The sequence below is a fragment of the Pecten maximus genome, chromosome 11, assembly GCF_902652985.1.
Source record: "Pecten maximus chromosome 11, xPecMax1.1, whole genome shotgun sequence".
In the NCBI taxonomy this organism is placed as follows: Eukaryota; Metazoa; Mollusca; class Bivalvia; order Pectinida; family Pectinidae; genus Pecten; species Pecten maximus.
In genome coordinates, this window is record NC_047025.1 from 25940772 (window position 1) to 25968622 (window position 27851).

At 37.8% G+C, this 27851-nt stretch overlaps 1 protein-coding gene across 2 annotated transcripts; it reads right to left on the reverse strand.

The window, feature by feature from the left end:
* Nucleotides 1-700: 700 nt before the first annotated feature.
* On the reverse strand, nucleotides 701-27851 carry LOC117337505 (ranBP-type and C3HC4-type zinc finger-containing protein 1-like). Of its 2 annotated transcripts, none has more exons than XM_033898513.1 (10): nucleotides 27649-27846; nucleotides 27015-27392; nucleotides 26318-26414; nucleotides 25133-25331; nucleotides 24504-24784; nucleotides 21940-22083; nucleotides 13522-13635; nucleotides 8409-8490; nucleotides 6045-6191; nucleotides 701-3071 (listed from the first exon to the last, which is right to left on the reverse strand). In XM_033898513.1, the coding sequence occupies exons 2-10, from the start codon at nucleotides 27182-27184 to the stop codon at nucleotides 2899-2901; spliced, it is 1407 nt and encodes a 468-aa protein (XP_033754404.1). In that variant the 5' UTR covers nucleotides 27185-27392; nucleotides 27649-27846; the 3' UTR covers nucleotides 701-2898. The 2 variants fall into 2 exon arrangements, with proteins under 2 accessions (XP_033754404.1, XP_033754403.1); XM_033898512.1 differs by having other exon boundaries at nucleotides 2845-3071; nucleotides 27770-27851.

A 27851-nucleotide genomic window follows, 5' to 3' on the forward strand; every position in this document is an offset into this window, starting at 1 on the left:
CAGGCTCTATTCCTCTGTCTTGGAAATTAGCTAATATTAATGCTATATATAAAGGTAAAGGTAATAAATGCGATGTATCCAACTATCGTCCTATTTCTATCACATGTTGCTTCAGTAAGATATTAGAAAAAATTGTTTTTAAACATTTATATAATCACTTAATACAATATGAAATTATTACAAAATATCAGTCTGGATTTATCCCAGGTGATTCTACTGTCAACCAACTACCATCATTGTATAATACAATTATTCAAAAATTAGATGAAGGACTTGAAATTAGATCAATATTCTGTGATGTTAGCAAAGCATTTGATGGAGTCTGGCATCCTGGTTTACTACTTAAACTTGAAATGTATGGCATCAAAGGTAAGCTCCTTAATTGGTTTAAGGATTATCTTTTAAACCGTAAACATAGGGTCATGACAGAAGGTTTCTGTTCATCACCACGTCAGGTAAGTGCTGGTGTCCCCCAGGGATCAGTCCTCGGCCCTTTTCTATTTCTTATTTACATCAATCATATCACTGAATGTATAACTAATGAAAAAAGATTATTTGCAGATGACACATCTCTCTTTAGAGTAATACATACCACTCCATTAGATGCTGCCAACAGTCTATCTACTGACTTAGTAAATGTTGATGTATGGTCCAAAAAATGGGACATTAAGTTTAATCCAAATAAAACTGAATCATTAACTTTTAGTCGTAAAAGGAATATAATTAGTCCTGATATTTTATTTCAAAATGAAATCGTATCAAATGTTACATCACATAAACACCTTGATGGCAGATGGTAAATGGCATCATCACATTGACTATATCTATAATAAAGCATGTAAACGTCTTAATTTACTAAAGTCAGTAAAATATAAAATGAGTAGAAAAACCTTGGTGACTTTGTATACTTCTTATATTAGACCCATTTTAGAGTATGGTGATATTATTTTTGATAACTGTACGCAAGAAGAAGCAAAACTTCTTGAATCAATACAAATAGAAGCTGCCCGTATTATTACAGGACTGCGTAAGGGAACCTCTCATTATAAACTTTACTGTGAACTTGGTTGGGACACCCTTGCTGCAAGACGGAAAAAACATAGATTAATACTCCTTTACAAAATTCTCTGTGGAACTACACCAACTTATCTGAATGAATTAATTGAGCCGTACTTTACTAATGCAAATCCATATTTATTACGTAATGATAGAATGTTTACTATTCCATTATGCAGAACCAATATCTACGCAAAAAGTTTTATTCCAGCCACATTGAAAGATTATAATGAACTTGCAGCAAGGTGTGACCTTACCAGTATTACATCAATTTATCAGTTTAAAAAACTTTTAAATATGCATTTAAGTGACATCAGATTCGAAAATATTAATTATGCCTATTTTAATGCTGGTACCAGGAAAAACAATATACTTCTTTGTCAATTAAGAAATAATGTGAGTAATCTTAACTCTGACTTACACAGAGATCATCTTTCTGAATCTCCAGTATGTACATGTGGAAACGCCCATGAAACAGAAGAACATTTTTTCTTAACTTGTAGTAAATATGAGGAACCCCGAAGAATACTAAGAACAATTATTCAATTTAAATCATAATCATTATAATTTAAATATATTTTTGTCTTGCTGTGAAACTTGTAATAAACTAACTAACTTAAATATATTTGATAATGTCATTGAGTTCATTAGAGCCACCAATAGATTTTTACTATAGATTAAACCCCATTATTGTTCTGCGATCTGCAATTTCTTTCTTTCCTTATTAAGCCCTATATATGGTCACCTACCCCTCCCCCCTTTTTTCTGATTGGCATGAAATTTGTAATACTTAACATATTATAATAATATATTCCAAGTATTACATATGAAATATTACATAGCTCTGAATCAAATCAATTGATTATGAAATAAGTAAGGACAATATCAGTCCACTAATACCATTCTACTAAATTTCTTTTCTTCCATATTCTACAATATATTTGTCCATGACTGAATATAGTATCCATAACTTAATCCAAAAACTCATGGGTGGATGACCAATGGCTAGTAAGCCAGTATGGACTTTTTAGGTCTGTATCCCATGGGTGGATGGATTATGTCTTGGATAATGTATTCTAAATCCTCCAAAATTTATACAAATTGAAAATACATTTAAGACAAGCCAACTGTTATTAATAATAATCATAGAATTGTCCTTACTACTCAAATTACATATTCATACCATATTATATTATATATGTACTAAGTAATATCTTTATTGCATTGGAATTACTTAATTCTATTAAATTAACAATTTTATATAATTATATATGTATATACACTTTGTTACAAGGAGATAACTTATATAGGCATATGCCTGTTGTTAAATCCTTTTCTCTATTGAATAAAATTTTGTGAAATTGAAGCAGGTTTTAGTTAGTACAACCAATGGAAAGGTTTACCAGTTGTGCGTCATCTTTTAGTTACAACAGTATCATCTGTCAGATGAGTACTAGTCATTTAAACTTCCACACAAATTATTAACTGGTAGTCATTGGAGGCGCAGTGGTCTACATGGCCGAAGATGGAGTCCAGGTAAGGGCACTGTGTTGTATCCTTAAACAAGATACTTTACTCTGTTGTGTTCTGGGCGAGTCAGCTGTAAATGTGTATGTGGTAGGGCAGCGCTGGACATGTCGTGTGTAAGCTGTTAACACAATAATTGCAGCTCTGGTTGTATGCTCCTCATGGAGTTGAGAAAGACACAAGCAAGTGTTTGATGAAGCCCTGGAACTTTACACATAAATGACGACCATCTGTTAGAGATAAACAATAACGTTTTATCTCTGTAAGTGTGACTTCTGTTATATCTTTATTATCTAAAATTACAGTTTAAAATGTTCAGTCAAATTCAAATTCAGCATCTGTATGCAGGTCATTTAGGAATGTTTGTGTATCATACAGAGCTTTGATTTTAGACTGAGATTCATCGTAACTCCGCTCCCACGTATTGAATGCCTCAAGTGAAATAATTCCTTCGTTAAACATCACCTCAAACAATCGTTGCAGAATTCCTGCAAAAGACACAAAAGAAATATACACAATATAGCGAATTTAGAAAGAAAATAAATGATTTGATGCACATAATATAGCTTGAAGTTCTGTTCAAGTTTCTACAATTTGATAATAGTATGGACCATACCTCTCTTTACTCATTTTATGCGACAGGAGCTTACCGGTATGGACTTGGCAAGTAAATAGTGATAATAAGCTGTGCTATCTACTTCATTATTTATTTTTAAGACAATTTTGAACAAAAACTTTCATACTGATACTGTATATATATATTGGGAGTTATTGCTCCAACCTTGGAGTCTTTGTTTTTTGAACTACATAAATATGGACAGTAATTGTTCCAACCCTGGAGTATATGTGTATATCTTATGGACCAATCAGAATTCTTGTTAAGTCCCTGTGCATGTAGACATTCAACTACAGTGGACCCGCGATAATCCTGACGCCGATAGTCCGGAAAACTCACAGTCCGGACGGAAATGCACGGGAACGGATTTCCGTAACGTTATTTGTACTCACCAGTCCGGAAATTCGGATTCGGATTCCGGAAGCCCATTTTGGGAACGGAACGTACTTTTTATTAGTAAATTTCCCTCACTAATCCGGACGATTTTTTCACCACAAGGAGAAAAAAATGTCGGGGCAAGTCACCCGTGTCGACATCTGTACAGACTATCGCTTGACACTGCGTAGTCATAGCGACCGCTGCCAGGTCATAGCCCCGGGTGTTTACCTGTGTTACAATGTGTAGCTTTTGTTTTTATAACGGTACATTGCTTTTTCTCTACGACCTAGATGTTACAGAATTTATGCACAAACATACAGTACGTTTTAATTTAATCAATCTCAAATACATGTAATAAATTGATGATCGGTAGGCTTGTATTGGGTAAACACGGATATCGGCTTTGTAACACCGTTACGTGAAACGACGACTCATTGAAAGATGCATGTTATTAATTGCATACACATTTACGTATTAAGCAGTGATCACAAGAACTGGGTTGATTACACACAAATTAGTCAATAGTCGTCTGATACTTAACTAAGCGTCACATTGTTAAGTGAATACGGGTTTAATAATTATATCGGACATCTTGGGTAGTTCTCGCTGGTGTCGCGTACTTTTAAATAGATAGCTTGGGGTTTCTGGTACGTAAAAATCATAAAAAAAAACATGAACTGACGGTAAGTTGTAAAATCCGGGTATTTTATTTAAGGTATTTAACGTTTGTAATTTGTACTTGTTTGTGAACCTCCGGGACGTGACACATGTGTGTTGTTTGTAGGTCACATATGCCCGCTATAAATAAAACAACTTTCACTTTACATGTTCTTTTATAAATATAGTTTATTTTGTACTTTCTACAAAACAAAACAAGAATCATATCAGAAACATAAGTATATTTATTGTTAAAAAGTCTGACAATTAGACGTGTTTATGAAACGTCACGGATTGTATATAATCAAGGGAGATAACTCTTACACGACAATTTTTTGACCTGGTACACGAAATTCGGCAGTCCGGAAAACTCGTAATCCGGACGGTTTGGACTGGGAACGAAGGTGTTCGGATTATCGAGGGTCCACTGTATACATATGCATTTGTGTCCAAAAAGAAGTCAGACTTCATTTTTTTACAGTAATCGTGCAACTTCATACATATGATATATTTATAAACATCCTGTTAACGTTAATATTTCAGTCCTCTGAGATCAAAAACATGTTCACTGTTAATATAGAAACTAATCACAGATTTTCTTAGGTCATCTGACCCGAAAAAAGATGACCTACTGTCATCATGTTTTGTCTGTCAACGTGTGCCATCTTTTCCTTTAAAACACCATTCCTCCTAAACTGCAGAGTGAATTTCAACTAAATTTGATCTGAAGCATTATTGGGGAAAGCAATCATCTCTTAAATAAACTAGAGCTGTCGTCCAGAGGGCCAACTCATACATGTACCCCCGCCCCTCCACTGCCCCTCTGGTGAAGATTTTCCAACAAAAACCTGTTTTTAGTGAACCTAAATTTGCTGGGAAAAAACCTGCATGCATATGTACACATTATGAGTTCCTAACATTCCTGTGTATTTCAAATGAACTTTGTTGATAGCTATATAGGAATTGTCTGAGTTGTCTTGACAAAGTTTTCCACAAGAATATGGGTATTGAAACCAAAAATTCTGCAGAGAAATAGTGTAATTTGACTTGAAGCAGTTCACAGGTTTATGAGGAGTTGACTGGACAAAATTCCCCCTCACCCAAAAAACGAAGTATAATGACCTGGTTACCATGGTAACCACAAAATTACAACATGATATAGATTACGCACATCTACAATGTATAAGAGTTATTGCCATAAAGTTTCATTGAAATTCCCTCAGTAGTTTAGGAGGAGTAGCCGGTACATTGTTGTGTCTACAGATGAACGGACGACCTGATTCCAGTATACCCCTTCCCTAACTTTGTTGTGGAAGGCAATCATTTCTTAAATAAATGAGCCTGGTTCAAACCATGGGGACAGAGGGGTGGGGCCTCAAAAGGGGAGTTTTGCTGAAATTTTACTTCAAAACACTACTCCTTCTTCATGCCCCAGTGGATTATAACCTTTGATCTGAAACATCACTTGAGGAAAGCCTCTTTTGATTGTTAAAACTATCAGTAACTCTACACTATGGTGTATAGTTGCTTACTCAAATCATCACCACACTCCTTTAAAAATAAGATATCTATTTGTAAAAGTTCTTTTCTTGTTTAATGATATCTTTCTCTTTCTCTCTCTCTGTTTTACTGAATAAACTTGATTAATGACTCTGCTGAAAAGTGCCACTCAACCACCCAATTATTAAAAATTTTGTTTTTAGCACAATGCAAAACATATTTTTCCTTAATTTTGTTTTGTTTTCTGCCTCTTTAGTTGCCTATACATCAGTGATATACTGATATGATACGCCATAGATAAGATGCTGACCTTCAGGGTAGTTGAGTTTGTGGAACAGATTCTGTAAGGCAAACAGAGCCTCTACCATCCTGGACTCCTGGTTATCCAGCACCTCCAGTAATAACAAATCACGGTCCAAGATCTTGTGCTGATCCACAAAGTGTACAGTGTCGATCTCTGAAAACATTAAGTTTTTACTTAATGTCTACAAAAAATATTGTTTATCATATGTCTGTCTCATGGTTGCATGTTAGTCCCAAATTAAAATGGTTTTGAGAAACATTAATGAGATACCTCAGTTTTGATAACCATGACAACATTCTGGGGAAATATGAGTAAAACCATCTGGTAAAAATTACTAGCAGACTAACTTAAACAGATCCAGTACTTTAGGATAAGTTTTCCAGACAATGTTTTATGGACAAGACATATAGATGGATGGACCGACAGGTAGGTTGTCCATACAAGGTTTCATGGACAAGTTAGACAGATGGATAGACTGACTGATGGACAGACAGATAGGGTGTCCATACAAGGCTGGAGTGTCAGATGGACCGACAGATCGAAAGACAATTAGAATGATTCCCATTACTACCTGTTGAACCCTATCTGTGGATGAATTATAACACAATTGTAATAAGTATCAAATGGTACATTATAATCCAATACAAATAAACCACAGTTTCAGGGAGTAAAATGTTTCCTCTCATTGGACAGTTCGCTTACAAAAGTAGGTGAGATTCAGGCCATTCAACCACACTGACTTGTGCATGTGCGTCCAGCTTAGTTTTTTTTTTCACATAATAATAATTCAAACTTGTGATATCTGCATAAATTATAATATCAGTATGATTGAATGCAAAATAAATTGATTATATTTGTGGTTGACTAAGAAGCTTTAGGTTAGAAAAACTCCAAACCAGTAAGGTCAAGATGTCCAATATTTCTGACTACTGCATCACTTTGTCTTGAATAATTCAAGAATACATGTGTGACAATTTTGTATCTACAACACCTAGCAGGCTGCTACAATGCTAGATATTATTTCAAACTGAAATTACATATCTACATATTTAAAGAGCCCTAGTCGTGAGGTAAACCACAATCGTAAATCAAACTTCAGTATTTAAACAACACAGATGTTAAGATTGTGGATTTAGTGGCAACAGTATTAGTACTATCAGTCGACCTCATGATGGCGGTACACAAACACATCAAAGTAGCGATAATTTTATCTGTAATCTGAACTCCTACTTCTGTTGCTTTTTAAAAGAACATTAACGTTCGGTTATTGCATTAACGTTCGGTTATTGCAATCAAGAACTAGACTGAGAAATATAACCATATTTGGTAACCACATTCACCAAACGCCACCTACTGTCTGTTTCAATGAAATATGGCTGCCGCCATGGTCGGTATAATAGGGGTATATCTTCTCATATAAAGATTTATCAACATCAAATGATTCCTGAACAAAAGGACTCAAGTTTTTATTTTGAAGTATTATTTAAGCATTGAACGGCTTTCAGTTGGCATTCATAGTCAATATGAATGCCAACTGAAAGCCGTTCAATGCTTATATTTACCATCTGCGATTTTTTATTTGTCGTGCGATTTTTTTTTGAAATTTTCAAATTCAAATTTCAGTTGGCAGTTCATAAGCTGGTGAACTCGCAACTGAATTGGTAGGGTTATATAGTGGCAGTGCAATACAATGGTAAATATACATGAGTACATGCATGAGTACAGTTTCAATACGATACATTCCTAATTCAGGCCTTGATTAGCAGCTCTAGTTTTGGTTTTCAGTAATTCTTTATGCGTGTTTCATCATATTAAGTTGAAATATACCTAACTAATGATGGAACTAGCCTAAATTTAGTGCATATTAGAAGTTGGCATCAATAAGGTCACAGAGTCCCGACTGTATTATAACTGATGATACCTTCCCGCAAAAAAGAAGACATATTTTATTTTTATCCATCCAAGATAGATCAACATACTTCCAATTAGGACTAACAGAAACATGTGTACAATCATATCAGAACAGCTGCTTACATTTCAAATTATTTGCAATTAATTCCTAAATCAATATCGGTCAATTTATCAATTTTAAACTTAGAAGATTACTGATTTTGCATTAAACAATAATGTTCGTTTACAGTACTTACAGTACTTTGATTTTTTTTTATCAATGTTGATATGTGTAAATACAAAATAATGTGCCAAATCTATTTTTTATTTCCAGTGTTGTCGATATTTAATTCAAACTCCGCATACTTTAAGCAAGTCACTGCCAATGTAACATGAGTGGGATACAGCCTTCTGATTGCGTCGGTACAATTGAATACAATTAACACCTGTATCAGGAAATCAAAGCTGCTGAAGACTTACTATTGATGGCATCTTCACACACACACGTCACTACCGTCCTGATAAACTCCTTACTTCTCATCACCTGGGCATTGTATGCCATCTGTATAATAACAAACATTACCTTGTTTAAATATATCTGTATTTTAGTATTTCATTCATACAACAAGAGGCCCAGAGGGCCTGAATCGCTCACCTGGATTTCATGAGATATGAAACAAGAATGATGATTAAGAACATTTGTCACTGGTATTGCTATGTCAATATATCATAGGCATTTTATATGGGTACGTGAGGATTTGATGTCAAAAAATGCATTTATCCATGAAAAAAAATGGACTTTTGGCACAACCCCATAGGGAAGCTACCACACAAATGTGAGTGATATCCATTGCTTAGTTTCAGAAAAGAAGTTGTTTAAAGCAATTGACCCCTTTTGACCCCGCCTTCTGCACCCCGGGGGGAGTGGGGGTCAGTTCCTTCCTTTATAAAATTTTGAATCCCTACCCAAAAATATGCTACCAGGCAAATATGAGCGATATCCCTTGCTTAGTTTCAGAGAAGTTGTTCATATCAATTCAGCCAAATTGACCCCTCTTGGCCCCGCCCTTCAGGCCCCCGGGGGGTCAGCCTCACCATTTGTACAATTTTGAATGCCCACCCAATAGTGATGCTACCAGGCAAATATGAGCAATATCCATTGCTTGGTTTCAGAGAAGAAGTCGTTCATACTAAGAGAGCCAAATTGACCCCTTTTGGCCCTGCCCCTCAGACCCCTTGGGGGTCAGCCCCACCCTTTGTACAATTTTGAATCCCCACTCCATAGGGATGCTACCAGGTAAATATGAGTGATATCCATTGCTTAGTTTCAGAGCAGAAGTTGTTTATATCAATTCTGTAAAACTGACCCCTTTTGGCCCCGCCCCTCAGACCCAAGGGGGTCAGCCCCGTCATTTGTACAATTTCAAATTCCTACCCCAAGGTGATGCTTCCAGTAAAATATGAGAGATATCCATTGTTTGGTTCCAGAGAAGAAGTCAATTATATGAATATAGCCCGATTGACCACCTTTGGCTCCGCCCCTCAGGCCCCTGGGGGGGTAAGTCCCATCATTTGTACAATTTTGAATCCCTACCCAAAAGGATGCTACCAGGCAAATATGAGCGATATCCATTGCTTAGTTTCAGAGCAGAAGTTGTTTATATCAATTCAGCCAAATTGACCACATTCGGCCCCACCCCTCAGGCCCCTGAGGGGTCAGCCCCATCATTTGTACAATTTTGAATCCCCACCCCATAATGATGCTACTAGGCAAATATGAGCGATAGCCATAGCTTGGTTTCAGAGAAGAAGTCGTTTATATCAATAGCGCAAAACTGACCCCTTTTGGCCCTGCCCCAGAGGCCACCAGGGGGTCAGCCCCATCATTTGTACAATTCTGAGTCCCCTACCCATAGGAATGCTTCTGACCAAATTTGGTCAAATTCTGATGTGTGGTTATGAAGAAGAAGTCAATTGTTGACGGACGGACGGACGGACGACGGACGCAACGGTATGACATAAGCTCACCTTGGTCCCCATCTCTCTTAATGGTTACGGAAGTTTTCTGAATATTGCTTTATCTCCAAATGGTTAAAGAAGTTTTCTGCACAGTGCTTTAATTACTCTCTTAAAGGTTACGGAAGTTTTCTGTATAGTGGTTATCTCCAAATGGTTTAGGAAGTTTTCTGAATAGTGCTTTACTCTCTTAATGGTTAAAGAAGTTTTCTGAATAGTGCTTTATCTCAAGGAAGTTTTCTGAATAGTGCTTTACTCTCTTAATGGTTTAGGAAGTTTTCTGAATAGTGCTTTATCTCTTAATGGTTAAGGAAGTTTTCTGAATAGTGCTTTATCTCAAGAAAGTTTTCTGAATAGTGCTTTATCTCCGAATGGTTTAGGAAGTTTTCTGAACAGTGCTTTATCTCCAAATGGTTAAAGAAGTTTAGTGCTTTATCTCCAAATGGTTATAGAAGTTTTCTGAATAGTGCTTTATCTCAAGGAAGTTTTCTGAATAGTGCTTTATCTCCAAATGGTTATAGAAGTTTTCTGAATAGTGCTTTATCTCCAAATGGTTAAGGAAGTTTTCTGAAAGTGCTTTATCTCCAAATGGTTTAGGAAGTTTTCTGAATAGTGCTTTATCTCCAAATGGTTTAGGAAGTTTTCTGAATAGTGCTTTACTCTCTTAATGGTTAAGGAAGTTTTCTGAACAATGCTTTATCTCCAAATGGTTAAAGAAGTTTTCTGAATAGTGCTTTATCTCCAAATGGTTAAGGAAGTTTTCTGAACAATGCTTTATCTCCAAATGGTTATAGAAGTTTTCTGAATAGTGCTTTACTCTCTTAATGGTTAAGGAAGTTTTCTGAATAGTGCTTTATCTCCAAATGGTTAAGGAAGTTTTCTGAATAGTGCTTTATCTCCAAATGGTTACGGAAGTTTTCTGAACAGTGCTTTACTCTCTTAATGGTTAAGGAAATTTTCTGAATAGTGCTTTATTTCCAAATGGTTAAGGAAGTTTTCTGAATAGTGCTTTATTTTCAAATGGTTACGGAAGTTTTCTGAACAGTGCTTTACTCTCTTAATGGTTAAGGAAGTTTTCTGAATAGTGCTTTATTTCCAAATGGTTAAGGAAGTTTTCTGAATAGTGCTTTATCTCCAAATGGTTAAGGAAGTTTTCTGAATAGTGCTTTATCTCCAAATGGTTAAGGGAGTTTTCTGAATAGTGCTTTATCTCCAAATGGTTAAGGAAGTTTTCTGAATAGTGCTTTATCTCCAAACGGTTAAAGAAGTTTTCTGAAAGTGCTTTATCTCCAAATGGTTAAGGAAGTTTTCTGAACAATGCTTTATCTCCAAATGGTTAAAGAAGTTTTCTGAATAGTGCTTTATCTCCAAATGGTTAAAGAAGTTTTCTGAATAGTGCTTTATCTCCAAATGGTTAAGGAAGTTTTCTGAATAGTGCTTAATCTCCAAATGGTTAAGGAAGTTTTCTGAATAGTGCTTTATCTCCAAATGGTTAAGGAAGTTTTCTGAATAGTGCTTTATCTCCAAATGGTTAAGGAAGTTTTCTGAACAATGCTTTACTCTCTTAATGGTTAAGGAAGTTTTCTGAATAGTGTTTTATCTCCGAATGGTTAAAGAAGTTTTCTGAACAATGCTTTATCTCCAAATGGTTTATCTCCGAATGGTTAAAGAAGTTTTCTGAACAATGCTTTATCTCCAAATGGTTAAGGAAGTTTTCTGAATAGTGCTTTATCTCCAAATGGTTAAAGAAGTTTAGAGCTTTATCTCCAAATGGTTAAAGAAGTTTTCTGAATAGTGCTTCATCTCAAGGAAGTTTTCTGAATAGTGCTTTACTCTCTTAATGGTTAAGGAAGTTTTCTGAACAATGCTTTATCTCCAAATGGTTAAAGAAGTTTAGTGCTTTATCTCCAAATGGTTAAAGAAGTTTTCTGAATAGTGCTTCATCTCAAGGAAGCTTTCTGAATAGTGCTTTACTCTCTTAATGGTTAAGGAAGTTTTCTGAACAATGCTTTATCTCCAAATGGTTAAAGAAGTTTAGTGCTTTATCTCCAAATGGTTAAAGAAGTTTTCTGAATAGTGCTTCTCTCCAAATGGTTAAGGAAGTTTTCTGAATAGAGCTTTATCTCCAAATGGTTTAGGAAGTTTTCTGAATAGAGCTTTATCTCCAAATGGTTAAGGAAGTTTTCTGAATAGTGCTTTATCTCCAAATGGTTAAGGAAGTTTTCTGAATAGAGCTTTATCTCCAAATGGTTTAGGAAGTTTTCTGAATAATGCTTTACTCTCTTAATGGTTAAGGAAGTTTTCTGAATAGTGCTTTATCTCAAGGAAGTTTTCTGAACAATGCTTTACTCTCTTAATAGTTAAGGAAGTTTTCTGAACAATGCTTTATCTCCAAATGGTTAAAGAAGTTTTCTGAATAGTGCTTCATCTCAAGGAAGTTTTCTGAATAGTGCTTTATCTCCAAATGGTTAAGGAAGTTTTCTGAATAGTGCTTTACTCTCTTAATGGTTAAGGAAGTTTTCTGAATAGTGCTTTATCTCCAAATGGTTAAGGAAGTTTTCTGAATAGTGCTTTATCTCCAAATGGTTAAGGAAGTTTTCTGAATAGTGCTTTACTCTCTTAATGGTTAAGGAAGTTTTCTGAAAAGTGCTTTATCTCCAAATGGTTACGGAAGTTTTCTGAATAGTGCTTTACTCTCTTAATGGTTAAGGAAGTTTTCTGAATAGTGCTTTATCTCAAGGAAGTTTTCTGAATAGTGCTTTATCTCCAAATGGTTAAGGAAGTTTTCTGAATAGTGCTTTATCTCCAAATGGTTTAGGAAGTTTTCTGAATAGTGCTTTACTCTCTTAATGGTTAAGGAAGTTTTCTGAATAGTGCTTTATCTCCAAATGGTTAAGGAAGTTTTCTGAATAGTGCTTTATCTCCAAATGGTTAAGGAAGTTTTCTGAATAGTGCTTTATCTCCAAATGGTTAAGGAAGTTTTCTGAATAGTGCTTTACTCTCTTAATGGTTAAGGAAGTTTTCTGAATAGTGCTTTATCTCCAAATGGTTAAAGAAGTTTTCTGAATAGTGCTCATCTCCAAATGGTTAAGGAAGTTTTCTGAACAATGCTTTACTCTCTTAATGGTTAAGGAAGTTTTCTGAACAATGCTTTATCTCCAAATGGTTAAGGAAGTTTTCTGAATAGTGCTTATCTCCAAATGGTTAAGGAAGTTTTCTGAACAGTGCTTTACTCTCTTAATGGTTAAGGAAGTTTTCTGAATAGTGCTTTATCTCAAGGAAATTTTCTGAATAGTGCTTTACTCTCTTAATGGTTAAGGAAGTTTTCTTAATTCTCTGAAAGGTGATCATGAAAGCTTTCAATCTTCATTTCACTTAACTCTACCTTTTAGATTCCTTTCAACATTTGCATGTTTCTCAAATCAGTTTCAATGGCAAAATTTCTGTTTCAATAGTACATAGCAGCAAGACAACATTCCACTACACTGAGGGTAGAAGGGTTAGTTCTGCTTGAAGAATCTGATGGATCTATGATTATTTCCTTCCAAATACCTTCTCCCCCGTCTTTACAACAAACCTTCATCCAACTGATTAAATCAAGAGTTGAGGTTTTCCTTTTCAGCAAAACTTTTATATTTTTATATACTCCAGTCATTGGCAAGCTCATAAGTCCTTTTCCTCCATCAGCAGCCTTTATAATGGAAAACAAATACATGTATAAACATACATTGACTTAAATATGACCTAGCTGACATGTTCTTTTAGTCTAATTGGGTGAGACCTGCTTCCTAACATTATGTAAGTCACAGTGCTGTTAGGTCTTCAATACAAGTTACAGACTCCTTCTAACTAAAGGGCCATCTGTAAAAGTGACCAACATTTTTCACAGAGTGATATTTACTGTTTAAGATACCTGTAACTTCATGAATCCTGGTACATGCATTGCTCAAGTGGTCTAGTATGCCTTTTGGTATGGAGTGGTTTGCTTTGGTTTAAACAGAAAAATGAGAAATACAAACCATACCTCATCACCTATAGATCAGTCGACTTTAGTTCTACTACAGTAACACACCTCATCACCTATAGATCTGGGGACTTCAGTTCTACTACAGTAACACACCTCATCACCTATAGATCTGGGGACTTCAGTTCTACTACAGTAACACACCTCATCACCTATAGATCGGTCGACTTCAGTTCTACTACAGTAACACACCTCATCACCTATAGATCGGTCGACTTCAGTTCTACTACAGTAACACACCTCATCATCTATAGATCGGTCGACTTCAGTTCTACTACAGTAACACACCTCATCACCTATAGATCTGGGGACTTCAGTTCTACTACAGTAACACACCTCATCACCTATAGATCTGGGGACTTCAGTTCTACTACAGTAACACACCTCATCACCTATAGATCTGGGGACTTCAGTTCTACTACAGTAACACACCTCATCACCTATAGATCTGGGGACTTCAGTTCTACTACAGTAACACACCTCATCACCTATAGATCTGGGGACCTCAGTTCTACTACAGTAACACACCTCATCACCTATAGATCTGGGGACTTCAGTTCTACTACAGTAACACACCTCATCACCTATGGATCGGTCAACTTCAGTTCTACTACAGTAACACACCTCATCACCTATAGATCCGGGGACTTCAGTTCTACTACAGTAACACACCTCATCACCTATAGATCTGGGGACTTCAGTTCTACTACAGTAACACACCTCATCACCTATAGATCGGTCAACTTCAGTTCTACTACAGTAACACACCTCATCACCTATAGATCGGTCGACTTCAGTTCTACTACAGTAACACACCTCATCACCTATAGATCGGTCGACTTCAGTTCTACTACAATAACATACCTCATCACCTATAGATCGGTCGACTTCAGTTCTACTACAGTAACACATCTCATCACCTATAGATCTGGGGACTTCAGTTCGACTACAGTAACATACCTCATCACCTATAGATCGGTCGACTTCAGTTCTACTACAGTAACACACCTCATCACCTATAGATCGGTCGACTTCAGTTCTACTACAGTAACACACCTCATCACCTATAGATCTGGGGACTTCAGTTCTACTACAGTAACACATCTCATCACCTATAGATCTGGGGACTTCAGTTCTACTACAGTAACACACCTCATCACCTATACATCTGGGGACTTCAGTTCTACTACAGTAACACACCTCATCACCTATAGATCTGGGGACTTCAGTTCTACTACAGTAACACACCTCATCATCTATAGATCTGGGGACTTCAGTTCTACTACAGTAACACACCTCATCATCTATAGATCTGGGGACTTAAGTTCTACTACAGTAACACACCTCATCACCTATAGATCTGGGGACTTCAGTTCTACTACAGTAACACACCTCATCACCTATAGATCTGGGGACTTCAGTTCTACTACAGTAACACACCTCATCACCTATAGATCTGGGGACTTCAGTTCTACTACAGTAACACACCTCATCACCTATAGATCTGGGGACTTCAGTTCTACTACAGTAACACACCTCATCATCTATAGATCTGGGGACTTAAGTTCTACTACAGTAACACACCTCATCACCTATAGATCGGTCGACTTCAGTTCTACTACAGTAACACACCTCATCACCTATAGATCTGGGGACTTCAGTTCTACTACAGTAACACACCTCATTACCTATAGATCGGTCGACTTCAGTTCTACTACAGTAACACACCTCATCACCTATAGATCTGGGGACTTCAGTTCTACTACAGTAACACACCTCATCACCTATAGATCTGGGGACTTCAGTTCTACTACAGTAACACACCTCATCACCTATAGATCTGGGGACTTCAGTTCTACTACAGTAACACACCTCATCACCTATAGATCTGGGGACTTCAGTTCTACTACAGTAACACACCTCATCACCTATAGATCTGGGGACTTCAGTTCTACTACAGTAACACACCTCATCACCTATAGATCGGTCGACTTCAGTTCTACTACAGTAACACACCGCATCACCTATAGATCTGGGGACTTCAGTTCTACTACAGTAACACACCGCATCACCTATAGATCTGGGGACTTCAGTTCTACTACAGTATCACACCTCATCACCTATAGATCGGTCGACTTCAGTTCTACTACAGTAACACACCTCATCACCTATAGATCGGTCGACTTCAGTTCTACTACAGTAACACACCTCATCACCTATAGATCTGGGGACTTCAGTTCTACTACAGTAACACACCTCATCACCTATAGATCGGTTGACTTCAGTTCTACTACAGTAACACACCGCATCACCTATAGATCGGTCGACTTCAGTTCTACTACAGTAACACACCTAATCACCTATAGATCTGGGGACTTCAGTTCTACTACAGTAACACACCTCATTACCTATAGATCGGTCGACTTCAGTTCTACTACAGTAACACACCTCATCACCTATAGATCTGGGGACTTCAGTTCTACTACAGTAACACACCTCATCACCTATAGATCTGGGGACTTCAGTTCTACTATAGTAACACACCTCATCATCTATAGATCTGGGGACTTCAGTTCTACTACAGTAACACACCTCATCACCTATAGATCGGTCGACTTCAGTTCTACTACAGTAACACACCTCATCACCTATAGATCGGTCGACTTCAGTTCTACTACAGTAACACACCTCATCACCTATAGATCTGGGGACTTCAGTTCTACTACAGTAACACACCTCATCACCTATAGATCTGGGGACTTCAGTTCTACTACAGTAACACACCTCATCACCTATAGATCGGTTGACTTCAGTTCTACTACAGTAACACACCGCATCACCTATAGATCGGTCGACTTCAGTTCTACTACAGTAACACACCTAATCACCTATAGATCTGGGGACTTCAGTTCTACTACAGTAACACACCTCATTACCTATAGATCGGTCGACTTCAGTTCTACTACAGTAACACACCTCATCACCTATAGATCTGGGGACTTCAGTTCTACTACAGTAACACACCTCATCACCTATAGATCTGGGGACTTCAGTTCTACTATAGTAACACACCTCATCATCTATAGATCTGGGGACTTCAGTTCTACTACAGTAACACACCTCATCACCTATAGATCGGTCGACTTCAGTTCTACTACAGTAACACACCTCATCACCTATAGATCGGTCGACTTCAGTTCTACTACAGTAACACACCTCATCACCTATAGATCTGGGGACTTCAGTTCTACTACAGTAACACACCTCATCACCTATAGATCTGGGGACTTCAGTTCTACTACAGTAACACACCTCATCACCTATAGATCTGGGGACTTCAGTTCTACTACAGTAACACACCTCATCACCTATAGATCTGGGGACTTCAGTTCTACTACAGTAACACACCTCATCACCTATAGATCTGGGGACTTCAGTTCTACTACAGTAACACACCTCATCACCTATAGATCTGGGGACCTCAGTTCTACTACAGTAACACACCTCATCACCTATAGATCTGGGGACTTCAGTTCTACTACAGTAACACACCTCATCACCTATGGATCGGTCAACTTCAGTTCTACTACAGTAACACACCTCATCACCTATAGATCTGGGGACTTCAGTTCTACTACAGTAACACACCTCATCACCTATAGATCTGGGGACTTCAGTTCTACTACAGTAACACACCTCATCACCTATAGATCGGTCAACTTCAGTTCTACTACAGTAACACACCTCATCACCTATAGATCGGTCGACTTCAGTTCTACTACAGTAACACACCTCATCACCTATAGATCGGTCGACTTCAGTTCTACTACAATAACATACCTCATCACCTATAGATCGGTCGACTTCAGTTCTACTACAGTAACACATCTCATCACCTATAGATCTGGGGACTTCAGTTCGACTACAGTAACATACCTCATCACCTATAGATCGGTCGACTTCAGTTCTACTACAGTAACACACCTCATCACCTATAGATCTGGGGACTTCAGTTCTACTACAGTAACACACCTCATCACCTATAGATCTGGGGACTTCAGTTCTACTACAGTAACACACCTCATCACCTATAGATCTGGGGACTTCAGTTCTACTACAGTAACACACCTCATCATCTATAGATCTGGGGACTTAAGTTCTACTACAGTAACACACCTCATCACCTATAGATCTGGGGACTTCAGTTCTACTACAGTAACACACCTCATCACCTATAGATCTGGGGACTTCAGTTCTACTACAGTAACACACCTCATCACCTATAGATCTGGGGACTTCAGTTCTACTACAGTAACACACCTCATCACCTATAGATCTGGGGACTTCAGTTCTACTACAGTAACACACCTCATCACCTATAGATCTGGGGACTTCAGTTCTACTACAGTAACACACCTCATCACCTATAGATCTGGGGACTTCAGTTCTACTACAGTAACACACCTCATCATCTATAGATCTGGGGACTTAAGTTCTACTACAGTAACACACCTCATCACCTATAGATCGGTCGACTTCAGTTCTACTACAGTAACACACCTCATCACCTATAGATCTGGGGACTTCAGTTCTACTACAGTAACACACCTCATCACCTATAGATCGGTCGACTTCAGTTCTACTACAGTAACACACCTCATCACCTATAGATCTGGGGACTTCAGTTCTACTACAGTAACACACCTCATCACCTATAGATCGGTCGACTTCAGTTCTACTACAGTAACACACCTCATCATCTATAGATCTGGGGACTTAAGTTCTACTACAGTAACACACCTCATCACCTATAGATCTGGGGACTTCAGTTCTACTACAGTAACACACCTCATCACCTATAGATCTGGGGACTTCAGTTCTACTACAGTAACACACCTCATCACCTATAGATCTGGGGACTTCAGTTCTACTACAGTAACACACCTCATCACCTATAGATCTGGGGACTTCAGTTCTACTACAGTAACACACCTCATCACCTATAGATCTGGGGACTTCAGTTCTACTACAGTAACACACCTCATCATCTATAGATCTGGGGACTTAAGTTCTACTACAGTAACACACCTCATCACCTATAGATCGGTCGACTTCAGTTCTACTACAGTAACACACCTCATCACCTATAGATCTGGGGACTTCAGTTCTACTACAGTAACACACCTCATCACCTATAGATCGGTCGACTTCAGTTCTACTACAGTAACACACCTCATCACCTATAGATCTGGGGACTTCAGTTCTACTACAGTAACACACCTCATCACCTATAGATCTGGGGACTTCAGTTCTACTACAGTAACACACCTCATCACCTATAGATCTGGGGACTTCAGTTCTACTACAGTAACACACCTCATCACCTATAGATCTGGGGACTTCAGTTCTACTACAGTAACACACCTCATCACCTATAGATCTGGGGACTTCAGTTCTACTACAGTAACACACCGCATCACCTATAGATCTGGGGACTTCAGTTCTACTACAGTAACACACCTCATCACCTATAGATCGGTCGACTTCAGTTCTACTACAGTAACACACCTCATCACCTATAGATCTGGGGACTTCAGTTCTACTACAGTAACACACCTCATCACCTATAGATCGGTTGACTTCAGTTCTACTACAGTAACACACCGCATCACCTATAGATCGGTCGACTTCAGTTCTACTACAGTAACACACCTAATCACCTATAGATCTGGGGACTTCAGTTCTACTACAGTAACACACCTCATTACCTATAGATCGGTCGACTTCAGTTCTACTACAGTAACACACCTCATCACATATAGATCTGGGGACTTCAGTTCTACTACAGTAACACACCTCATCACCTATAGATCTGGGGACTTCAGTTCTACTACAGTAACACACCTCATCACCTATAGATCTGGGGACTTCAGTTCTACTACAGTAACACACCTCATCACCTATAGATCTGGGGACTTCAGTTCTACTACAGTAACACACCTCATCACCTACAGATCTGGGGACTTCAGTTCTACTATAGTAACACACCTCATCACCTATAGATCTGGGGACTTCAGTTCTACTACAGTAACACACCTCATCACCTATAGATCGGTCGACTTCAGTTCTACTACAGTAACACACCGCATCACCTATAGATCGGTCGACTTCAGTTCTACTACAGTAACACACCTCATCACCTATAGACCTGGGGACTTCAGTTCTACTACAGTAACACACCTCATCACCTATAGATCTGGGGACTTCAGTTCTACTACAGTAACACACCTCATCACCTATAGATCTGGGGACTTCCGTTCTACTACAGTAACACACCTCATCACCTATAGATCTGGGGACTTCAGTTCTACTACAGCAACACACCTCATCACCTATAGATCTGGGGACTTCAGTTCTACTACAGTAACACACCTCATCACCTATAGATCGGTCGACTTCAGTTCTACTACAGTAACACACCTCATCACCTATAGATCGGTCGACTTCAGTTCTACTACAGTAACACACCTCATCACCTATAGATCTGGGGACTTCAGTTCTACTACAGTAACACACCTCATCACCTATAGATCGGTCGACTTCAGTTCTACTACAGTAACACACCTCATCACCTATAGATCTGGGGACTTCAGTTCTACTACAGTAACACACCTCATCACCTATAGATCTGGGGACTTCAGTTCTACTACAGTAACACACCTCATCACCTATAGATCGGTCGACTTAAGTTCTACTACAGTAACACACCTCATCACCTATAGATCGGTCGACTTCAGTTCTACTACAGTAACACACCTCATCACCTATAGATCTGGGGACTTCAGTTCTACTACAGTAACACACCTCATCACCTATAGATCGGTCGACTTCAGTTCTACTACAGTAACACACCTCATCACCTATAGATCTGGGGACTTCAGTTCTACTACAGTAACACACCTCATCACCTATAGATCTGGGGACTTCAGTTCTACTACAGTAACACACCTCATCACCTATAGATCGGTCGACTTCAGTTCTACTACAGTAACATACCTCATCACCTATAGATCTGGGGACTTCAGTTCTACTACAGTAACACACCTCATCACCTATAGATCGGTCGACTTCAGTTCTACTACAGTAACACACCTCATCACCTATAGATCGGTCGTCTTCAGTTCTACTACAGCAACACACCTCATCACCTATAGATCTGGGGACTTCAGTTCTACTACAGTAACACACCTCATCACCTATAGATCTGGGGACTTCAGTTCTACTACAGTAACACACCTCATCACCTATAGAGCTGGGGACTTCAGTTCTACTACAGTAACACACCTCATCACCTATAGATCTGGGGACTTCAGTTCTACTACAGTAACACACCTCATCACCTATAGATCTGGGGACTTCAGTTCTACTACAGTGTCATACCTCATCACCTATAGATCTGGGGACTTCAGTTCTACTACAGTAACACACCTCATCACCTATAGAGCTGGGGACTTCAGTTCTACTACAGTAACACACCTCATCACCTATAGATCTGGGGACTTCAGTTCTACTACAGTAACACACCTCATCACCTATAGATCGGTCGACTTCAGTTCTACTACAGTAACATACCTCATCACCTATAGATCTGGGGACTTCAGTTCTACTACAGTAACACACCTCATCACCTATAGATCTGGGGACTTCAGTTCTACTACAGTAACACACCTCATCACCTATAGATCTGGGGACTTCAGTTCTACTACAGTAACACACCTCATCACCTATAGATCGGTCAACTTCAGTTCTACTACAGTAACACACCTCATCACCTATAGATCTGGGGACTTCAGTTCTACTACAGTAACATATTACCTCATCACCTATAGATCTGGGGACTTCAGTTCTACTACAGTAACACACCTCATCACCTATAGATCGGTCGACTTCAGTTCTACTACAGTAACATACCTCATCACCTATAGATCGGTTCACTTCTGGTCTCCCTATGGTGGGGATCTGGTACGAGTCTGGACGATCATAGGCACACATGAGGCAAGCTTTTGTTTGTTGTTTATTGTGAAATGTGCATGCTGGACAACTCCATTCACCTTCCTTAAACATATCAATCCAATAAAAAAAAAATTATCAGTTTAATCATCAATAAACAATTACATTCTTTCCATCCTTGTCATAAACAGTCTCTATTTAATCCCTGTTAGACTTGAAATTATAATTTTCAGTGAATTGCTTAAAGACATACTAACATTATTTCATCCAAGTTACATTTGCACAAGTAAAAGACTATTATAAATATGTACTTCATATTCATAAGAAAACAAGGAGCCGCAAAGCCTGGCATTATCCCCCGCGCCCCGCAGTTGGTATGAAAACCCAAATACATGTATAAATTAAGCTCAAAGTAAGAGTTATTAAGGAAACAGTAATTTTGGTATTTTTGATTAAGTCTCCATGGTGACAGAAAAAATACCGAAAATGGAAGGTCCGCAATAGCAAAAGGCACAACTAGTCTGATATATTCAGAAAGTTTCAAGGAGCTGCGTTGAACAGTTTTGGAGTTATAGCCAAGAAACAAAAGGAAACAGTAATTTGGTATTTTTAATTCAGTTTCCATGGTGACAGAAAAAATACCAAAAATGGAAGGTCCCCAATAGCAAAAGGCACAACTAGGGCACTAGTCTGATATATACAGAATGTTTCAAGGAGCTGCATTGAACGGTTATGGAGTTGTAGCACGGGGGGAAAAAGGAAACAGTAATTTGGTATTTTTGATTAAGTTTCCATGGTGACAGAAAAAATACCAAAACTGGAAGGTCCCCAATAGCAAAAGGCACAACTAGGGCACTAGTCTGATATATACAGAAAGTTTCATGGAGCTGCTTCGAACGGTTTTTGAGTTATAGCCCGGAAACAAAAGGAAACAGTAATTTGGTATTTTTAATTCAGTTTCCATGGTGACAGAAAAAATACCGAAAATGGAAGGTCCGCAATAGCAAAAGGCACAACTAGGGCACTAGTCTGATATATAGAAAAAAGTTTCAAGGAGCTGCATTGAACGGTTATGGAGTTATAGCCCGGAAACAGTAATTTGGTATTTTTGATTAAGTTTCCATGGTGACAGAAAAAATACCTAAAATGGAAGGTCCCCAATAGCAAAAGGCACAACTAGGGCACTAGTCTGATATATACAGAATGCTTCAAGGAGCTGCGTTGAACAGTTATGGAGTTATAGCCCGGAAACAGTAATTTGGTATTTTTGATTAAGTTTCCATGGTGACAGAAAAAATACCTAAAAACGAAGGTCCCAATAGCAAAAGGCACAACTAGGGCACTAGTCTGATATATACAGAATGCTTCAAGGAGCTGCGTTGAACAGTTATGGAGTTATAGCCCGGAAACAGTAATTTGGTATTTTTGATTAAGTTTCCATGGTGACAGAAAAAATACCAAAAATGGAAGGTCCCAAATAGCAAAAGGCACAACTAGGGCACTAGTCTGATATATACAGAAAGTTTCAAGGAGCTGCGTTGAACGGTTATGGAGTTATAGCCCGGAAAAGAATCTCGGACGGACACACGGAGGGACGCACGGACGGACGGATGGGCAGAGCCCAATTTAATATCCCCCGCAAACGCGTTTCGCGGGGGATAACAAGTATGCCGGATATTGCTAAAGCCTACCGGCCCAACTAAAAATAGTAATAGTGACCATGACCTTTACTCAAAAACCCGGAACCTCCGACTTGATCTGTCTGAGGTTGCATACCAACTTGGATTCACCAACATACCTTGAAGCATGGCTGAGAAAAGTTCAGAAAACTGACTGAGTGAACAGACAGATGGCAGGATAGGAAACCTATGATATAAACTTCCCTATCCGATGGATACTTTCAACCAGTACATTTTCACAGCCGAACCAATCAATGACATTATCTATGATGCTATGGCCGAACTAGTCAGTTAAATTGTTAATTCCTATAACAGCTTCTTATCATGATACAATCATAGAATTTTTGTCTTAAAAATACCATTTTAGTTTTCTAATACAACCAACACTAGTCTATGTAGTTTGATCTCTAAGGCCCTGTATGGCTGTGGTTTACACTCAATAACATTTAAACGAATTTCTAATAAGAAATCAACGAAAGAATCACATTTTGTATATCATTTTAGACCAATCAGATAAATAATCTATTCTCTTATGTTTAACATGAAACACTTGTTGATGTACATGATGCCTGCTGCAATTCTCCTCATCTGAGCTTCAAATTAACTTTACACAAATAAAGCCTGAGCCTAAAGGGACATTGTGTACGAAATTTGAAGAAGATTTATACATTTCTTCTTAAGAAATTGCAACAGAAATAGAACTTGATAAGAGTTTTTTTTTTATAAATACTACCAATTCAACGTAACTAGGACTGTTTAAGGATGGAGATAGGTGTGTCCGCAAACAAACTGAATTTAAACAGCCCACCATCTGATGATGTTGGGCATAAAAAATACAACCTGTACCTCTAGCCCTTTGTCTTGGGCAGCAATGGGATCCTGGATGGGTTCGTACAAATCAGGGGGATGCTGACTTGGCTGCTTTGGCATCTGACCTGACATTGATGGTGACCCTTGACCTTCCTGTGACCTTGGTGGCCAAGATATCTCTTCACTCAGGTTTAATTGTGATTGGTTGAGAGAGGACCTATCACTTCCCTGGCTCTGACTTGATCTCTGCCGACTTGGAGGGAATGAGCGCATCGAGGCATTAGACATGGGTGTTTCTGGAGTAGGAGGTCCTCCATCTGTGTAAAAATCATGTATTTACAGTATAAATACTTTAGAATAGTAAAGAAGAAACAGATGAAAAAGATATTGACAGCACTTGTTATCCTATTATTGATATGATTTGAATTAGATGTCGTATGATATTTGATGAATGTGTTGAATGTGTGTCTAATGTCATGCCTAATGTATAAATACATTCTGTATGTTAAAAAAAAAAAAAAAAATTAAAAAAAGTTATGTCTTGAAATCTAGATCTTCACTGATTACTTGAAATCAAGTTCTGCCCTGATCATCTAGAATAAAGATCTGACTCGATTACCCTTAATCTGACCTAATTAATGCCTCCAACAATGACCTATAAATACCTGGATTCATGATGAGAAGTTCCAATTTCCTGTCAAACTCCTCCTTTTTTAGTCCAACAGATTTGGCTGACATGAGATACAGATACACGGTATCCCCGTCCCGGACACCCAGTCTCCTCAGGGATTCCTGGTCAGACCCAACACGCTTGTTTATCACCCACTTTTGTACCTCCTTGGGAAATCTGTACTTCAGCAACATCTAGGGAAAGATTGAAGAGTCACACAATAAAATCTGGTTACTAATGATGATATTTTAAATAAATCTAAATTCAAACGAGAACTGTTGCCAGGATGGCTGACTAATATCCCCGCAATCTGCACAAGTCAATAGTAAATTGGAACTGTTAATTAGAGGCTAACTAAGATAACCCATGCATGCTGATATTTCTGAAATTCAGAATGTCTGAAATATGTGTTGTTCACAATAAAGAGAATTCAGTGAGCAGTTGCCATAGCAACCATAATTTTGAGAAAAAGAAAGTGGCATGCACACACGGTCCTCTATATTTGTGTTAAGTTTCATTGAAATCGGCCCTTTGGTTTAGGAGGAGTTGTCGACCGGACAAACTTAACGTTATGGTTCTCATCGGAAAACCTGTTTATAGTGACCAGTTGCCATAGCAACCATAATTTTGAGAAAAAGAAAGTGGCATGCACATCTACACATGATCATTAATATTTGCATGAAGTTTCATTGGAATCGGCCTATCGGTTTAGGAGTCGTCCGGACAAAATGTGTCTACAGACAGACGGACGGACGGACAGACAACCCGATTCCAGTATACCCCCTTAACTTCGTTGCAAGGGTAAAACAATTGCTTGGCACAAATATCCATAAAATAGCCAAGTATATAGGAAGGGAAGTAACTCTCACAAGAAACACTTTTTTTCAAGTGCATGTCATCATGATCATTAAGAAACAATGTTTGTTATACTGTATGGTGTGCTTAATAGGAACATATTTTTTTCTGGTATTATTTTCAAGGGACAGATCTTGAATTTTACAAACAATTTAAAAAACTATGTAACATATACATTGTACATAAAACCTAGTCATTAACATCTAAAGAAGCAAAAAGGACTCTTGAAAAGTTTATGTCAAAATCAACCTAAATTATATGAAGATCATTTTAATGAAAGTAAGTAAGTAACAGTGTAAGAGGCACATATCTATGCTATTCTTACTTTTCCTTTCAGATGTTGAACAGTATCACTGAGTTTCACCTTCAGTAATAAAACAAAGTCCCCAGATCTGTTACGGTCTTCTACATGAACCTTGATACTGAAAAACATGCATAAACATATTTACTGAAATATAATTATATATTTACCCATGTCCTGTACATTACCTTTTTTTACTCCCGTGGTAAAATTAAAATGTTACCTAAGATTTAAAGTATTCATGTACTAATAAATGTACAAGTTATAATATCAATTTACATGTTATTTAATCATCTGCAATTTGGTTCAACAGGATGAATGCACTGAGCAGAATAATACAATTCATAAATTTGAAAGAATTAAAGCATGTGCATTTTTTATTTGACAAAATAATGTTCAATCATGTTATTTAATTGCAATTTGGTACGGCTACTACTACAGGATGAATGTGCTGAGCATAATACAATGCAAATCTGAAATATCCATAAATTTGAAACAATGAAAGCTTAAAGCATGTCCATTATTTATTTGACCAAATAAATAATCTATTTTGAAATCAAACTCACGTTCAAGTAAAAATCTGATATCTGGACATTAAAGGAAAACAAAATACCGGTATAATGGAGTCAATGGACTAAGAATGAAAATGTATTTAATATATTAAGCCTTCATTAAAGTCTCAATCTTTAGATAAGTTACAATATTGCTTTTACAAAATTACCTGATTTCCTGTTCTTTTCCAATGCCATTCACACTTTTTGTATCCAAATCAATGACACATTGTACCTTTGCCTGTGACAAATCCCTCACACACATTTTTGCCTTTTCCACATCTCCATTCTTAAATGCATCAGCAAGTTGTAGTCCTAAGTTGTCTGTGTCTTCCATCATTTTCACTTACCATCTCCCAATAAGCAACCGATGTTTATCACTCACGGCATGTCTAAAGCTTTTCTTTAGCTGGTTAAAACTGGCAAAAACATAACTTTTTTAACCTAACAACCATATTGTATGGCTTTCTCAGTCAATGATATACTTATGTTATTTAATATCACGTGTCTTCGCTTCTGTACATAGAATGTCACAGGAAATGCGAATTCTGAAATGAACGGAGAAAAGAGACATGTCATAACAGTTATGTCAGAGACCTTTATACTGCATATAGAAACCTACATACGTGACTTAAAACGAAAGTACTTTTGTACATTTGCATTGAGTTGATCAATAAGTATACTGTACGATTCGGAAGACGACAATCAACGAATATTCAACAACTCATCATTAATACAGATTAATTACAAACAAACAGTTATGTTTAGTCTAAACAGCCAGTTCAGAAAAAGATTTATACAAACCTTGGGAGAATAATTTCTATGAGAGTGAAATGAAAACCGAAACTACGGTATATATCAGCGTCCACGACTTCCAAATATCTCTGCAAGCAAATGACGAAACAAATATAAGGAATATCCTTACGTATATCGTGAATTAGTAGCCTCGGTACTCCCTCCGCTGTGACGAGGAACTGCGAAAAGGGGAAATTTTGGCTATTTTTAGC